The 18,948-nt window shown below is 46.0% G+C and overlaps 2 protein-coding genes across 2 annotated transcripts; both read right to left on the reverse strand.

The window, feature by feature from the left end:
• Positions 1 to 2,186: 2,186 nt before the first annotated feature.
• Positions 2,187 to 2,984, reverse strand: PHALS_01997 (RxLR-like protein; the record flags this gene model as incomplete). Its single annotated transcript, XM_024716492.1, has 1 exon — positions 2,187 to 2,984. The coding sequence occupies one exon, from the start codon at positions 2,982 to 2,984 to the stop codon at positions 2,187 to 2,189; it is 798 nt and encodes a 265-aa protein (XP_024582085.1).
• A 3,171-nt stretch (positions 2,985 to 6,155) lies between these two features.
• Positions 6,156 to 6,443, reverse strand: PHALS_01998 (uncharacterized protein; the record flags this gene model as incomplete). The annotated part of the gene is made up of 2 exons (XM_024716493.1): positions 6,156 to 6,263; positions 6,339 to 6,443. The coding sequence occupies 2 exons, from the start codon at positions 6,441 to 6,443 to the stop codon at positions 6,156 to 6,158; spliced, it is 213 nt and encodes a 70-aa protein (XP_024582086.1).
• Between the last annotated feature and the right edge of the window lie 12,505 nt (positions 6,444 to 18,948).

The raw sequence follows: 18,948 nt of genomic DNA on the forward strand, positions 1-18,948 counted from the left end.
TAACGGCAATTCCGTGTATCACTAAGTGAGAACGAGTTTTTAGGTCGACACCAGAAAACACTGAGACCGCTCTCATCAACGAACACCGCGGCATCGTTACCAGAAATCTTTCTAAGCGGGTATGTACTCAATCAACTTTTTTGCGCTAGTGCTAGCAATTAGTCGCGGTCTTCAGAAATTTTCTTGATAAGACTGCAAATTATGGCAGTAAGCTGAGGTTTCCAGATAGCAATTGTGGGTCGGTCTTCAACCTTGCATCTGTGGAAAGTTTGAGAAGAAGATTTTGACCCTTATGTCAAATAAGGAATACCATCCTCGTTGTGATGTGACGGGACGGGACAGCTGAGTCAGCTATGCCTGCTTTAGAAATATCAACTTTTGTGCTATCAGTATCACTGCAAATACTAATATCTTTCCATGCAGCGCATTGGAGCTGGACGGCATGTGTCACTTGGGTTTCTCCAGTCATGCATGCAATGATTGAGATAGTCTGATGGGATATCAGTCTGCTCTTGGAACTCCGTGAAAATACTCTTGTTGTGCTTAACGTTATTAACATTAAAGTGCAAGTGAGGGAGATCACCGACCGGGTGCGACAGAGAGAGCTCGCTCATCATTCATCATGGAATACTCCGCTATTGCGGATCCACATAAAGCACTAAGAGCGTGGAATAACACGGCCAATTTTTAGGCTCGTACAGATCTCTAAACATGCATGTTTTCAATATACTTAGTGCGCCCATCATTACACGCAGTAGCATAATAGGATGCTCACGTTTTGTTTTGACCTAATGAATACATATTACCAACTGCTCATTAAAGATAATTACATTACTCCTACTCTCATGGTTCGTCTGAACGGAATGTCAGGGAATGGCTCATTGTCCCTCAAGCGGTCGAAATTTACCAGCGCAGTTCGACTTTCTGGTGACATAGCTGTCTAGGCTGCAACATGCAGACCGACAGACCTTTCTTGACGAAAGATTTGTACGAAGAACGTGAAATTGATGAGGATATTCATATTCGCCAGCATAGATGAGTATGTTCTTGGTGCTGAAGTGATATATTCTTGGGATGCTAGCTTATATAGCATATAGAGAAAAAACGTATGGCATATTGAAGACATTGCACCGATGACTCAATGTGAATGCAGGACAAGTCCTTCAATGTCCATGTGCGCGACATGTCGAAGAGAGAAGCCATTCCACATGCAACAGTGCCGTGAGTTAGAATGACATAGTGCTTAGTGCTAATTTGTATGGAGAATATTCTGTAATAATATACTTATTGTCAGTAATTCTGAAAAAAAAAACAATATCGTCACAATGAAAAGCATAAGAAACGACGATTAAAGTCATACTCACTTAGACTTGCAATGAGAGCCACTCATTAGCCAACGACATAGTCTTCTTTTTGTTAATTTCATTGCTGATCGTTAAAGATTTACACAGATGCTGATGAGGTCAATGTACTACATGTTGATTGAGATTTGTCAGCGATGGAAAAGTAACAATGAACTTGAAAAGGTTATTGGACATTACCTTATATTGCTCAAGCTCGCACATCAAGATGTTGCTTGAATTCTGCTCCATCGATCGGTTGCTTTTAAGAGACCGAGACAGACTTTGCCTGTGAATAAACGCATTGGTGGAATTGGAAATGTAAGGACGTTTGTGCCTTGCATACTCGTGCAAGATAGAAAAAGACTCCAAATAATTAAAGTTGGAGCTTTAACAGTCTTGCGAACGCAATTCCAGCGCAAAAGTATTAGCGAAAAGCATTAACGTTATGTATACGAACGATCAAAAGCGCATAGAGCTCTGCTGCTTGAAACAACGACAAATTGATAAATAGGCTGTAAAACGAGAGAAGAAAGCTTCTGTCTTAAAGCATGTAGAACGATGATTACTTAATGAATTGAGCGCTGAGACGAAGAAGATTGTCATTTAAAAAACAACTCATAGATGCCGTCAACAATGATAAGACCGTAAGTCTAAGGACCGCATATGTTGCCTGCCTGACATCTTCACCGACATCAACAACATGCATCGTATCACTCGCTTCGCTATGTCATTTGCGAATAGCTGCTACAAAAACACAAGAAATGTATCTATTTACGCTATTTGGTCAGATCGAACTCGAAACACTCTGTTCAACACCAAGATCGAAACGAAAAAACACTAAGATTATTCTGATCGAGCACCACTTGATTTGGAAACTGCTTTATTTCCCGACAGGTAGATCTCGATCTCATACCAGTTTACCAGGTTGATGTCACTGGGTTCCGTATGCACAAGGACTCGCGACAAATACTCAGATTTTATGCCGATTTTTCTCCAATACGAGAAAATACCTTCCTTGATTAGCCTGATTTGATGTTGTTGCAAGGTTGGTACATTGCGTATGTCGATAATTCTCTGAGCCTTGATCACGTTCAGAAGGAATAAACCTTTGATCAGAACTTTATTAATCTGTCCTTGAGCGGCCACTTCATATTCCCCACCCTTCTCTAAGTTATCTTTTATCGTGGTGAAGTCTTGACGCATTTCTTGCAACATCTCGTCCATCCTCCCCCATCGTTTCGCGGACCCTGTGACTTGATTCGAAATCTCAGCCGCCTGAAACATGGTTTTAATCTCGTCGCCAAGGGAGGTAAATTGGAAAACCCCCTCCAGAATCTTCTCCGCTTCTGCTATTGACAACGAACCGTGGTAGTTATTAAGCATGTCTTTTAAAAGACCTTTTGCCGCCACAAGATCGACTTCGTCCCTTTCTTCATCTTGAAGTGTTTCTTTTTGTGCTGTGGATGTCGCTATTATGTGCCCTCTCAAGCGGCGGGTGGCCGCAATCTTAACGCGATAAAACTCATTGTCGCGATTATTTGCAGGTATGGCGGGGATGGCTTTCGAGACGACGTAAATGTTGATAGCTACGACAGCATCAAGGAGCACCAAAGCTATGACACAGCAAACAATTGCATGCATGGCTTTCAAAATCGTTAAGTAGTCGGTGGCTAGCGGAGTGAATTGAGAATTGAGTCAAATGAGCCTAAAGCATAAGCGTATCGAAGTCATGCTATCATTAAGATTCACAGATTGATACGTCAAGGAACGCAGAATATTAAAACGACGTCCGTTCTCAGCCGATGCTACATAATCACTTTAAGAAAAGAATTTTGGGCAAACTGGACATTCTTTCATCAGAACTATAAAGAGGCACGTATGTTCCTGGATGTGGGCGACTCTACGAGAAAAGTTGGTTCTTTTATTATACAATCACGAATTTGGAACTTGTTTTCGAAGATTGGGTTGTCTATCGTTTGCGGTCTTCCGATTCATGGTGTTATCAGAACAATAGACACTTTTTGTAGATCGCCATCCCTTCTATGATATCCAGTTCTGGCAGATGCGACACATGACGAGTACATTGTCGAAATTGTGCGAGGTGTGTTACACGCATAAAGATGAAGGAGTTGTTGTGCATCAAAGCATTCTGATATTCTTTAGATAATTATGGCCTCACCGACATGCCTAATGTCTTCTATGCCTATGAAAGTAATTGGAGGTCTGGACTTCATACAACTTGGAAACGATACCATTTCACAAAATTTTCGACAAATCTTACAGGATTGGACCGCAAAATGACCTGAACCAGGATCAGGATCAAAAAAGGCGGCTTTTTAACCGTCACACAAAGAAATGCAAAGGCGCTCTGAAATTTTACCATCAATGGCCGTCTTGTCTAAAGAAACCGCGCAACTGAAGGAATTGTCCACGCACATCCGCCAACAGCTAAAAATTCTTGCGAAAAAAGACCAAAATTTTCCATCCTGGAGCATAGTGGATGCTCGTTGACTTAAGTAAATTGCGCTCGTAACTGAATTTCAATGGATCGTCATTCATCGTGCGTACTAGCTCGGCACCTTGGGGCTGAAACTCAAGCGCTTGTGGTGACTATTTTTCGTAAAAGGTAATTGGACATTTGTTCCAACGCGACATTGTTACGCAATCGCGCAACTCTCGCTAGCAATATTGCTGCATTTTTATCAAAAAAAGAATGTCACTGCTTTCCATAATCTGCTTCTCTACGATGAACTACAATATGTTCAAATCGTGGAGCAGAACCTTTGCATTGAGCACGTCGAACATGGTTGCGCTCAATAAAGATAGCGATCAGTGATCGATACAGAACTTAAACACTGCGATACCTCTACGTAGCGAATATTCTCTGTGGCGTGAACACAGTTAAGGCAATTGTGGACCTAAGTATTGTCATGAGATAAGAGCAGAACCGTAAACTCACAGACTGAGAACTCCATACCCTGAGCACAACTGATTTGATGTTGCCGACTTTGCCGCATGTATTTGCGTAGCTTTGTAAGCGTGACTTTACTTTTTTTTTGATAACTTTGTGCTCTTTGAACTTCTGCAGTGCTTTACACAGTCGATTTGCGACCATCTTTACCTGCTTTTCCCTTGTCATTGATGATAACATCAGCGCTTTTGCACTTTGTCGAAAATCGCTGATCGACAATGCAAACGAAAGTTTAGTATAAGTGAAAAGGTCGAATGATTTGCTCACATATAAAAGGTATAATGAGTTTGGGCGTCACAAAATACTTTGTTGATCAATCGAATTCGTGTCTAGCTACAATGAACGCAATCACCAAGTAGCAAAGATAAGACTTCTACATTCCCCCAGTGTTCATTACATTGCAATCCTCGAAATGGATTGACCCAAGAATGCAACATCTCGCAAAATATCTAAAGATGTGATAATTACTCAATAACTATAGTGCGCTAAAGCTTAACTTGCTTAAAAGGGTATGTACCCATCATAAACCTTAACCGAATTGCGGGTATTACTCATCACTGAGTCTTAACCTTAAAAAACAAAATCTCGAAAAGAAAAAACTAAAAATGTTCCTGTGCAGTTTAAATGTGCTAGACATGGTATCGAAGGCTGTCATCGAGATGGTTTACTGGTTCAAAAACGTGCATTATTGCTGTTTAACTTAATTGAGAGTGGTCGACTGGCATCATCGCTACAACGGTATTTAAGATATTTCAATGTAAACAGATGCTTTCTTGAGAAAGCAATTGCGAATCTCGGGTAGAGGAACTAGGATTAATGGCAAGCGCATCATAAATGTTGGATGCACTGTACATTTCACGACTCGATAGACAAATGCTGTCGGTTGGGAAGCTTACAAAATGATGCGGTTAACGTGATGAGTTTCAGCATTCCTCATGTGTCAGCTGGGGCATAAGCAGTGCTGCGGTACTGAACAAAAGGCCGGTAAGGCCTATGTGCTTGACTGCGGGCTCAAAAAAGCTTGTTCATGGAGTATGCAGGTTGACAACTAGTCGGAGCTCTGGCACGCTCGCATGGGACATCCAAGCGAGAGCGTTATGACTCAAACTCAGCGTGCCACGAACGGTAAGCCAGCTGTGATTAGTGACAATAAGCCTTTATGTGGTGGATGCATGAAGGGGAAGCAGATCGTGACACCATTCCCATCACGACCGACGTGCAAGACATCACGCGTGTTTGAGTTAGCTCACACCGAGGTGATGGGGCCAATGCGAACGGTTACAAAAGGAGGAGCAGGCATTTTTGAATAATTTCTCACGCATTATGGCTATGTACTTCATGAAGTACAAGAGCGAAGTTGCCACCAAGCTTGTAGAATTCAAGGCGCATTTTACAAGAACTAACACTGAGAATAAATCAAGTGTCTCCACTTTGACAAGGAAACTAAATACGTTAATAGTAAGGTGTAATCGGCAAGGCATCATGTGCCAGCGTACTATTCCGTTCAATCCCCAGCAGCACGTAGCGGCCGCAAGGAAGAACCATACGATTATGGAGAATGCTCAATGCTAAAAGGGCGTGTCACCAGAGTAGATGTATTTTTCAACCGTTGCCGACGATGGAAGAGCTACTGGCAATCCTGCCATGTAGTGGCTTCTGGTTACGCTGTAGCCACACCATCGTGAGATTACAACTTGTGTTACGTTTACATATGTACGGTCACACCATCTTGTGTGACCCGCCCTTTCATACAAGGGTACGTTTTACCCCGTTACATCTTTACTTGTGATTGCTCCGGCGTATGGGAGTGTCACGAACGTCGTCGATCCAATCCGTACATGCTAATACTGCGTCAGTAAGTTATCCATATTTATCGTTTCTTTCACGCTTTCGGGATGGTGGACCGTTGCTCTCGCCTGACCTTTGTTTACCATCCGTTCCCAAGCCATCTAGTAGAAATACTGTTTCTCGAGACTCCTGATTGTTCTGCCCGTGGATGGAATACCAAATGATCCCCCTTAAACGATCACAGGGCACGGTTTCGCCAGTTCATGTGCAGTCGGCGTCTCATCTTCCGGTGCCAAAAGCTGTTGCACATTTGTATCCGGCTTCAACTCGATCTCATCCATCGTAAAACCGTGAACGGATTCTTAGACGATCTCAATGGATTCAATCGGCAACCGACGTCGGTCCACCAGAATCGAAGCTACTACTGCATTTTCTCTTCGGCAGCATATGTGATCGTTTCTTATCCTAGGTACAGTGTATCTAGTATACCGTTCACTTCAAGCTTTTCAAGCCTAACTGATCTTGCTGCCTTGGCATTAGGCGCTTCCACGTCGTAGATACGGTACCCCTCTGTGCTCTCTGTATATACGAAAGACACACGCTCAAATTTCTTGGGATCAAGCTTCGTCCTTGTTGCGTTGTCGATGTGGGCGCACCTTTGAGGCCAAAACACACGCAACTGCTCCATCTGCGACTTCTCCTCCGAACCTACCTCAATTGGCGTGATGATCGATCGCTCAATATTTACAGACTTATTGATCAGATACACTGCACCCCTCACAGCTTCTGTCTAGTTGTTGCATCCATGATACGCGGACCCGCATATTCGCATGCTGCATTTCCATCATGGGGAGTACTGTGCTGGACTAACTCAGCCGCGGACTCGACCGCATCCAAAGCGGGAGTATTTGTACCGCGGCCAACAAATTCCATTAATTCTCTCATGCGTGTGATCAACCGCACAACAGGTGGAAGCTTCACTGTCGTAATCTGTTATGCCCACGGACCCACAATCCACCTCAACAACAAAATTATTTGGAGTAATGGCATTTGTAGCCGTAGTCGGTTTGTTTTTGCTCAGGGTCATAGAAGATGGTATGACCACATAATGGTGTGGCTAACACTTAAACAGCAAATCAGTACGTGGCTGGAACAGCCAGCAGTTATACATTTAACTAAGTTTTGCTATATAGATAGGAAAGCCTATAGACTTACATATAGACGGTTTTGCCTCAAATAAAACCGAGGAATACAGTTAACAATTTAAACAAAAGAGTTAAATAGCCTTGGGATAAGGTTGTGGTTACTCTTGGAGTAAGCGGGCTGCGATCCGCTACACTCGTATTAGATCTAATTATAGAACGAATGTCGCCGACCTAAACTTAGCTTCCTCTAAGCGAAAAAGCTTCAGCAGCCCCGTTGCGCTTATAAAGCACTCGCTGGACAATTTAAACCTGAGTCGTTACAACTGACGCTCGGTGAGAATGGAGCAGTTCTTCTATTTACCCCACGGCATGCAGGACGGGCTTAAAAAGCTGATTTGTCAGCTTGGCCCTGCGGGCGTGTAATACCTAGCTTCACAAGAACTTGAAGCGAGCAGAGCACACCTAGAGGCAATTCAAGCTGTAAAAATGCTCTGTTAGAGCACCTATAGCAGCTGATATCGACGTCGACCGCGTCCATGACACCACCGTCGCCGACGGCCGACCCATGGCGCTCATGGTAAGTGTTAAGACTTTTGAGGGCAAGGATGAAGAGAATCTTCTGCTCCGGGTGAGAGAGGACGAGATGGCCATGGCGCCCTCTATGTTCGAGACCGAGCAGTAGTCGGTGGCACTAGTATCTTCAAGCCTATGTTCAAGTGCGAGAATGGGCAGTGACGTGCGACACTTTGTTCGCACAGATGTTTCCTTTCTGAAATTGCAGCTTTCACGAGTGTTGTGGCCACCTAACGAAGAATATTGCGTGCGAACGTGTTACGTTGCCGCTCGACTGGGCAAGAAGGAGTTGGTGGTCAGTTGCGTACTCCAATTGCCGGTATGGCAACCCGAGGCGGTCACAGTGTCCGTCTTTATGGGGGCCTTCGCACTGGCGTGATCAGAATTGAAGCCTTCCGTGTGCACCCGTCTTCATTTGAAGAAGCATTGAATGTGGCATTGAATGCCGATTTCAACTTTTTGTGGCACGACTTGGTTGGAATGCTCAACCTCAGAGCTTGTCGAGCGGGCTTGAGCCGATGGGTCTCAGCTATGCTGATGACATGGAGGCACAGCTCCGAGCTGCCGAGCAGCGTTCAAACACCCGATGATGTTTTGTCGATGGAGTCAAATGTCACCTTCGGATCGGTTTTCCCTGTGCAAGGCGCCTCAAGGTCTATCGAATCGACGTCGCGCTTCTCACTAGTCTGGTTTGTCGCGAGCAAACGACAACACCCAGAAGGCGAGGGTTGGCCTACTGGGGAAACTGAGTTACGGTAAGAGTTAAGGGGCTACTGGTCAGCAGGGACCATCCCGAAGAGCTCCGTGCTCTTGAACACGAAACGTATATGCGAGCCGGACTTGCTGGTCGTGGAAGAGACCGTGAAAAGCCACGAGAAGCCATGGAAGATTTTGATCGACTTCGGGGCGTTCGGCAATAATGCTCGACGCTCCACGATGGAAGGAAGTCAGCTGTATGCTGAGGTGCTGAAAGCGCGGTTTAAAGACATCGTCCTAAGCGACCGGGACACGTATCATGGTGCCAACGGTCTATGTCGACCTCAATGTCAAGTTTTTCGACTTTGATAGCGTGGAACGCTGCTTAGTCTCAGACTTGGATTCAAGTTATGACATTATCCTTGGTATGGCATGGTTTGGATACCATGAGCCATGGATCGACTGAAGGTCGAAGACCTTGGGCGCTACGCGTATGCCTCCTGGTGAGATTTTGGTGAGTCATGAACCTACCCCTTATAAGAAGGAAAAACGCTATCGGCGTATGCACTAGACCAGGACGGTCAATGTGCCTGGTATCGGAGTATCCGAGTTGTCAAACACCGAATTTGTATTGGATAAGAGTCCCGAGCATGGCTCGCGGGCTGAACGTGAAGTGGCACGTAACCCACTGAGCACTGCTCACGTTACGAAGCTGTTGCTGCATGACAAGCGTAGAATGGTCGGACGAGGTCCGGGCATCGAGGGCGAAGCCCTTGTGATACGCGTGGAATGGCACGTTATCCACTGGACGAAGATTGCGGAACTAGCAGCTCTTTGTCGAATTTTAACATCAGGGCTACGGTGGGGCAGGAAGTGGACTAACACTAGAAGACGCTTAGTTCGTGTTCCCACTAGTCTCGCCAAGACGTACAACCTTTGTGGAGAGGCGACGGCGATGCCGTGTGCTAGCTACAAGACGCCGGGTGTCGGCCCTGACACAGGGTGTGTCTACCGTAGACGGTGGCGCACCTTCGTCAACAGTATGTCGGGGGAGGAAGACGGCGACATCACCCTCGAAGCTATTCTTGCGGCGGATGCTCTTCTTGAGCTGGTCAAGACGTTCTTCAAAGAGTTCGGCGGTGCCTTGAAGGTATGCGACTTAGCCGAAATGGTCATTATACAACCGGAAGAGGAGATCACTCGTCGTCGCTTCTGTATGAAGTTGTCTTGGAGGACACCAAGAGGGTGTTGAGCCCCCGAATTAAATCTTCAACCCTGAAGAATCCGTCAGATCCGTACTATCTTTTAGTGCACGAATTTCAAGTCGTCATCTCCAAAGATCCGCCATCAGTCCTACCTACAGACCGAGGTGTGCGTCATGAGATCAACCTGGTTCCGGGAACCAAATATTGCGTAACTCGCCAATGGTCCCAGCGGGAGGAGCAGTGTGGCGTCATTGACGCTATCGTTTATGCCAAGCACGACGCAGGAATGATAAGTAAGAGCAAGTCTCCCTAATCAACACCCACGTTTTTTGACCGGAAGCAAAATTGCAAGTGGCGTATTGTTCACGCTTACAATAAGCTTAACGCTGCCAACATACCGGCACAGACGCCGATTCCTAGAAAAAATGTCTAATATGGGTGGCTGTACAAAGTATAGTGCTCTCGACTTGGCCGAAGGAATTACCAATTGCTCATGGGTGCGAACGATATTCCGCTGACAGCGATGGGTATTCCGAGCGGATTGCTCTGGAAGTGGCTCGTGATGCCCCAAGGACTGGCAAATGCACTAGCAACATTTAATCATCGTGCGACGCTGTTGGTCAGGCCCCACCGGGCGTATACACAGACATACTTCGACGGCCTCTTCGTCCACAGTCGTGCGGGGCATGGGAATATAGATGAGAAAATCACATCGCTCACTTAAGTGCGGGGCTTTAGTGCATGCGCACGAATAAGTTGTATGTTAATGCGGATAACTGCATCTGCTGCGCGGAAGATATCACCTCATTAGGGTGCTTCATTGGATAGCGTGGTCTTCTAGCGAATCCCGCTAAGGTCAAGGTCATTGTAGACTGACCGGCTCCAAAGAACCAAAAGGACTTGCGCAAGTGGCTTGGCCTTGCCAGCGGCTTGCACATGTACAGCAAGAATTATGCGGAAATGTCACGGCCATTGTCGAATCTACCAAAGAAGGATGCGGAATGGTGCTGGAACACCGAGCAGCGGGGTGCTTTTTACGGAATCAAAGATAGCCTCCTTCATGCACCAATACTGGCTTTGCTAGACCCCGATCGTCATTTTAGTGTCTTCTGTGACGCTTCGGACTTTGCCATTGACTATGTACTGCTGCAAGCAAATGCAGAGGCGCGAGATCGGGCGATCGCGGTTGGATCTCGTCAGCTTAAGGCTGCAGAGGCGAACTATCCAGTCCACGACGAGAAATTTCTTGCGATGAAGTATGCACTTGTCAACTTCAGGGTGCACCTGCTTGGCTCCAAGTCGAATGTGATCTTCACAGATCATGTGTAACTATGCACTCCGACTCAGTCGCCTCTCCTCTCGCAAGGGATGGACAGATGGCTCTCCTAATTCCTAGAATATAACTCCAAGGTGAGGTATAAGCCAGGAAACCAGAATGAATTAGCTGATGTGCTGTCGCGCAGACCAGATTAACAACTTGCTAATGTCACGAAAGTGATGTCGTCCGTGATGAATTTGATCCGCGCCGCGAGCGCGGGTAATGTAGCGCTGCTACAGGCTCTCGGGAGCAAGGAATCTGGAAACTCGGACAAGAATTTGTTGTCGCGACTGCGTGCACGGTTGCACCAGTATCCATTGCATAACGGAATGCTGTATTAAAACCGACTCGACGGATACACCACAATTTGTGGTTCCTCTCGATGATGACCTGAAGAACCGAATTTTCAACGAGGCCCAGGATACCCCAATAAGTGCTCGTCATGGTCGTGAAAAAGACCTACAGCTCTGTGAGTTGCCACAACTGGTGGCCCAAGCTGTAAAAATTGACGAGCACCTATGCCCGCACGTGTGAGATGTGTCAAAGGGTGGAGCCTCTCTGAATGCGGTGGCGTCGCTTGCCAGTTTGTCGGTTCCCCCCGGCTGTTGGCAGTCCATGATATTGGACTTTGTGTTTGGCGTCCCGAATGACACACAGGTTTCGTGGTCTTCTTCAACCGTTTGAGCAAGATGGTTCATCTGGTGGCGGTGCCGGACACCATAGACGGTGTAGGTACAACGACGCTGTTTGTGGATCGTGTTTTTCAACAACACGGACCCCCGGAATCAATTGTCTCTGACAGGTATCACACCTCACTGGGAAGTTGTGGTCGAAGATTTTAAGTTGTCGGACACCAAGCTGGATATGTCAACAGCGGTCCATCGACAAATCGATGGTCAAACTGAGCGCGTGAACTGCGTTGTCGAGCATGTCCTTCGAAACGTCTGCACTTAGACTCCGAGGCACTGGAGCGCCATGCTGCCACTCGTAAAGTTGCTCTGAACAATGCGGTGCATTCAACTACCGGCTCCACGCTATTCTAGGTGAACAAGCGCGTTCATCCTCGCGTTTCTTTGAAGCCGCCATCCAACGGTTTGGGGCTTGTTGGGGGAGGATTAGCCGAGAGGATTGCTGCTGTCAGCCCCCCTCACTGTGCGTAAAGCAGTCGATGACTTCCTGTCTACCAGACTAAGTGTCTTACGATATCTTCGCGATACGTTGGCTGAAACCCAATACAGGCAAAAAGAATATGGATGAGGGAGAGGGAATGTCAGAAACTTCGAGGTGGGAGACCTGGTCTAATTAAATGCTCAAAACCTTTCTACTCGTGCATTTCTGCTGTCTGTAAGACGATGATCGGTACACGGTTTATAGGACCTTTCAAGGTTGGACCACGCGTGGCCTTGCGAATTCGCATAACATTCCGAACCAGTTGCACATTTACCCGGTGTTTTATCTGGGCTTGCTCAAGCTGTGCCGGAGCAGCACTCACAGGCGCACGACCGCACAGAAGCTAAATTAGCAAGTGTTTTCGAGCACGGAGTGCAACAATCTCAGTATCCAACGGCATCAAGCGCTTCACCTTCGCATGAAGTGACGCATTCGTCTGCTTAACTACTAGAATCCACTCTGACATAGCGCAAAAGTTTTCAGCGTAAAAAATCCGTTGCTCAACGTGCTCCAAGCTGTAGAGGTCTTCCGCGCAGCGGTTTGCGACCCCAGCATGATTCTCAGCGGAACCCCGATAATGACAGACCTCGTCCTCAAGAGCTCTAAGAGCAGCGCGAGTCACCACACGGCGTTCAACCCAGTTGTCATCGTCTGCCGCCGACTCTTACCAACGAGAATGGCGGTGTCCTCAATCACGTGGAATGTCTTGTGTGTCGACGTCGTCGCCAGGGTCAAACCCAGTATCTTGTGAAGTAGCGGGGATACCCCGACTTCGAGAACTCGTGGAAGTTTGAACTGCCACTTCGGCAAGACGGTCCAGATGCCGTGCGCTGATCAGAAGGATCATGACGTTCCGCGTTGGTGTACGCCCCACGCTTTTCGGCAATAATTAGGGAGGCCAAAAAGCCATGAGCTGAGCTCAATCTATGACCCTGAGCCGCTGCGGTCGCAGATTCACTCGTATGAGAGAACAAAGAGATAGCGGGAGCGAAAGGGGTCGACCCATACGTCGCAGGGTTACAATCCGAAGGAAGTCGACGACGCGCCTTGAGTTTGGCAAGCTTAAACCGAAGATGGCGGTTCACACGCGCGTTCATCTCCCTGTGGCTTCGCTGTAAGTTGTGCAGCGTTAAATATTTCCGAACACTGCTCAAAGCTCTCATCGTCATCTACAGCGGTTTCGCTAGGGGCGGCCACCACAAGAAACGCCCGCATTGCGGGTACAGGAGCGCCTCATTTTTGAGCGTGATGTCGAGTGTGGTACGTATCCATTGGAGTTTCTTGAGGTATTAAGAAGCTAGCTCACAGAATTATTCGTTCGTCAAGCTAAGCTCGGTAGTAGTCGTGGGCCCGACCCCGTAGATGCCCAACGATCGAGTAATCGCGTCTTCGCTTCTGGTGCGAGATCTACCGAGCGAAGCCGTATTCCACGCGAGGGTAAGGGACCGACCGTGGATGCGAGCTTATTAGAGAACCCCTGCGGGTAGCGTCCAGCTGCTTCTTCTGTACCTCGTCGAGGTGATTAGTAAACATACCACTTCCGGTTTATGGAATGGACACGGCGTCAGCAAGGTTTGACCTGGGCTCACGTCGCGTCGCTGGGGTATCTTGCCCCTCTACTTCCAATCCTGGGAAAAGAGTATCCGACTCGATGTCATCCATCCATAGTGGCGGGCGCGGTGCGTGGTACTCAATTAGCGAGAGCTTAGGCTGCGCTTCGCTTAAAGCCTTGGATGTACTATCCGGAATTGAACCGCGTGCAGGAACGAAGAAGGCTTCTGCCCGCGGGTGTTCTTGGAACCAGCGAGGCTGAGTGTTCTCCGTGTCCTCGACACAGAGCTTATTGGACAGACCAATGAAAAGGGTTCCATTGATGTTGGGGTAAGCCTCGCTCAAGGCGACAGTTCTGTAGGTGTTCACAATCTTGAAGGGCGAGAGTGTAATAGAACCACACATATGGTGTGACTACACAATGAAGTCGATGGATTTAAACAACAAGTCTAGAACAGCTAGTAGTTATGCTTTATACACTTAATTGGGTGTTTCTATACAGATAGGAAAGCCTAAAGAGTTTGATATAGGAGGCTTTGCCGCAAATATAACCGAGAGATTCAGTTTGCATTTCGAGCGGAAAAATAAATCAGCCTTGAGATAAGGTTGTAGTTACTCTTGATTTAAGCGGATTGCGATCCACTACGCTCGTACTGAGAATAAGCATAGAGCGAAGGTTGCCGATCTTTACTAAGCTGCCTCTAAGAGAAAGAGCTACGGCGGCTCGTCGCACGATTCCTTCGACTTTTCAGTACAAACATGTCGACGACTTTGTTCCGTTTTGAGGAGGACAACACCCGGCATTTCACCCTCATAATTTCCTTCTGTTAAGAAAATCACCACGAACACCGACGATTCATTCGTTTTCGTGCGTCAGTTCCGGGCACCACTTGAACTATTGATGCACTCCATGAGTGACTACCAGCAGTCTCTTCATACGACCTCACTAAATGTCAATTGCATTACATATGCCAATGCAGTGTGGATCATTTCCAGCTGTATACAACTGCCGAGCGCTTGAACGCTTCTTCTGGTGCATAGAAAATGTGGGTCCATTACTTCCAAGAGTTTCACCTACTCCAGGAGAGCTACTCTCAATCGTTTTTAATCGCCATCTATTCAACGGCTCATGCTTCTTACGCCACGGTGTTCCTATTGTCAGGTCATACCGTGTGTTCATCTCGAAGAATGTGAAATCTGTTTTAGAGTTGAAAATTTTCAGCTTCAGCTTAAGATCAGCAATAATTTATTTCGCGGTGACCACTGCACCAGTACCCAACTTCACCAAAAAAGCCGTTGTTTCTATCTAGTGCATTTAAAAGCACAGCATCATTTCCAGCAACACTTGCTTGCGCGCGTACTTACGTGGCGCACCAGAATCAATCACGACTCTTAACGGACAACCGTAACCTCTTTCATTTGCTATAACCACGAGTAGACCACTCCGACTCGCGCCGTTCGCGAAGGACAACGATCATTCAGCTGCTAAACCTTAATGACTGATTCTACCTCCACACTCACAAGACTTTATAACTGGCGCAGTAGACCAACCTGCGACTACAGAGTATCGACATCTCCCGAAGGCCTCATGATATTGGCACCACGTGGTTTGAACACTACGACAAAAACCGTATTGAGAGGTTCCTCTCCCGATGGACAATCACGGCGGATGTGACCAAAATGTTGACATCTATATCAGCGAATTTGCTGCCTACAGACAGTCCCCGCAATAAGATCCAATGGCATTAGAGTTTCAGCAGTAGCAGTCACTGCTTCAATCGTTGTTCCCGATTGACCACGTAATTAACGTTGACAGTAGTTCTCACAAAATGCAATCATAACTGCAGCTTCAAGTGTAGTCGGACATTGGCAGCAGACGTCAGTCTTAGAGGACCATAACTGAGTTCCTCCATAGACACAGTGACCATCACTGTCTCTGGTTGAGATTTGCTTGTCATACTGAAATGAAGCTTAGGTGCTTCTTCCAAAGTCGTACAATGTGCCGTTGTCTTGACGGCATGACAAAAACTTCGGCCGTTGTCGAAGTGCCACATTTGGTGAAAGGAACATCGATTTTATGGCTCTCTTCATTTCTTGCCGTGTGGCAAAGTTGCCGGGGCAGATGTCATCGCCCAATCCTTTGCATGATCATCCAAATGCAACATAGCGAAGGCCACTTGACTACTGTCATCACAAATTGCAGCCACCGCGATAGCGATGTTCATTTCTCGCAACCAAAACGCAAGATTTTCATATACATATCTCTTGAAATCTTTTGATCTTGATTTCAAAAGACATTCCGTGTAAACCAACGGTGTTACCAGGGGGTACGGAAGTGGCGTTAAAGGCTATAAGATAGAACCCCCAATAATCCTTGCTCATACGCAACAAAATTTGATAAGCGTTGAGATATCACTCTTGATCAATTGGAGCATGTCGAAACTGCGTGATCTCCGATTAATTCTTCACCATACACTACCATTGCGAGTGGGTTAGAAGCAAATCTTTCTCTCTGTAAGTCTAAGCTGACCAACGCCTAAGGTGTCCACATAAACCATAGGTGGATTTCAGTTAAGTAGTCGGCCTTAGAATCTCCAACAGGGCATACCATGTGTAACGGGAAGTACCCGTCTGTGTATCAGCACTTACTGAGAGGACTTGCGTCAGTTGGCATACTTCACCGCATGTTGCCCACTATTAGCGAGCCGCTGGTTTTCTCGAAAAAGAAGAAAAGATGAAGTGACATTTATGATGGCCAGAAAGCCTTAAATATCCCTTAACCAATAATTTCCCCCGAATAATGATATAACAGAATTGAGAGATATGAAACTATTCAGGGTTTATTGTAAATGTGAACCACACACAGGTATGTATCACACAAAATCTATAATGGTTCTGGCCCATCACATTATATCTTTCGATCAGGTCAAGGTCACTATACAATTTTGCAGCAGACGATGCTTCCCGCAGAAACTCCAGTGATTGCACTTAAAAGTTATTAGCATACACAATTCGCAACTTGCCGCTAACCTTTGTTGAGACAGGACACCCAGTCGGGATATTTTCGATCTCACTGAACCCGTTTGTGCTTCGTTTAAGAAAAGCGTTTATGATGTCTTACTGTTTACATGGTACAGGTCATTGAAGCGTGTAAATATTTGGCTTACAGAGCCATGTCAATTTCATGGATCCCTCTCCTACCCGGGTGCAATACGGGTGTGGGATACAACATCACCGCATAGTGAAATTAAAAATAAAGATGAAAATTTTTTTGCGATACCCATACCACACTTCGCACCTAAAGCTCCGCGAAGATAACAAACTCATCCATAATAGACAATGCACTCAGATTAAGTCCCCTTACATACCGTAACATCTCGTTACCTTCACTTTGCAACAAGTTGCACGTATTTTATATAGGTAATTTTTTCGGCTCTATAAGGGCTTTGGGGGGGGTAGAGTAGGGAGACTTACAACCCTTAGGAGTAATTGCGACACTTCATTTCCAAGAGTTAATTCTTCTTGCCAACAAGTCTCACGTCGACTCATTCCACGGCACTGTAGACGCGCTAATTTGTAGTGCTGATAAGAGATAACGTTACATACTGACTAGGAAAAGTCATTCTTTTTCAACTTCACATTCTGATTCTTGTAATTCCGTGTTTCAGTTGTTCGACTCTAGGGGCCCTGAAACGAAGAGTCATGGAATACAATTAGTTTTACTTGTCTCTACCGGCTCTAGAATTACTGACTGTAGATTACGACTTTACCATCCGATTGAAAAAATAAACTATCGAAACTGTGCGTTTTTATCCATTATACTTCAGTGCAGTTGAAGTAATTATAATGTGGTTCAATGTATGGAAGCCGCGTAACATTCCAGTGATATCGTGACTACTCATATGTACCGATATGTTGGTACTAATGTAAATGATTGAGTCTTGACAGGACTGTGGGCAACTAGTTGCTCTTAATAAAGTCAACAAAGTTTAACATCAGAACGCTGATATCGAGAATTAGTCCTGATAACATTTATTCTCTATCTATTCTCTATTTATGACGCTTTCAGATGTAGATCAACTCAGTCAACAAGTCACGGTAGTGACTATCGCTCCTGCTAGGTGTCAACTAACCCAACGTATATGCGTTTATTAGCGCGGTATTCGAGTGTCAAAACGCCCTCTGTGCATAGTGCACGAAACCTCCGTAGCAATGAGAAGCACTAATTACACTAACACCGAGTACTAAAGGAACTATTTTCTTTGCGGAGACGAAATATGTAATGTTCTAGCGTCTATTTATGTGACAATGTGACCAGTTTTACAGAAACCTTGGTCTCGGCCATGCATATAGCAACCAAATGAAAGGAGGTGGTCATTTCTCGCTGAAGGTGCTAACCAGCTTTGATGATATGGCAATGAATAACATCCAGGGCCGCCTAAAAGGATGTTGGTTTAAAGTATCCCGTTCAATGATTGAAAGTAAGATGGTCATGCTTTCAGCCGTTCTCGAAACGGGGCGATAACACGTTAGGCTTGCGATTTCAATGTTAAAAGGTTGCGCGAGACAATGAAAAGTTACGTGCAATCTTGTGGGAAAAGACGGTCTATTGTGGGAATAAGACGCTCTTAACATGATAAATTAGTAGCAGCATACCTACCAATCGTATTGGAAGCGCACAAAATCATACGTATCCCTCAAAGAACGCGAGAACTTGCGCACTACTCCCGGGGATTAAGAACTTTAATTATTGCTATGCCTTTGATCCCAACCCGGGTGCAACAACGATTACCATTTTCATAAAGAGGCTCCTAATGGATGCGACTCATAACGAGGCCATCTTGACCTGTCTATTTCGTGGGCGCGGCGGTCGTTGCATAAATGAGAAGTACAACGTTTGGACCGCGAGAACTGGATGGCGCGCTAGGAATGTAAGATCTACGAGCGCACTAGAGAACATGATTTGCATTCGTGCTCAGATGTAGGCGATATACTTTTACCTACTACTTCGCTCCACGCCTTTCAGTAAGCAATAATGCTTTTGCCGAAAACACAAAGCTACAAAAGCTTCCGTGCAGTTCTAGGGATTTATGATTATGTGATATTTTATTGAAAGATGCCTCGGGCTGCTCTCGGAAGGCAAAAGAGGCAATGAGCTGGTCATATCTATGTCAAACGGAGAAAGGAC

Source organism: Plasmopara halstedii (assembly GCF_900000015.1).
Source record: "Plasmopara halstedii genome assembly, contig: Scaffold_1651, whole genome shotgun sequence".
Taxonomy (NCBI): domain Eukaryota; phylum Oomycota; class Peronosporomycetes; order Peronosporales; family Peronosporaceae; genus Plasmopara; species Plasmopara halstedii.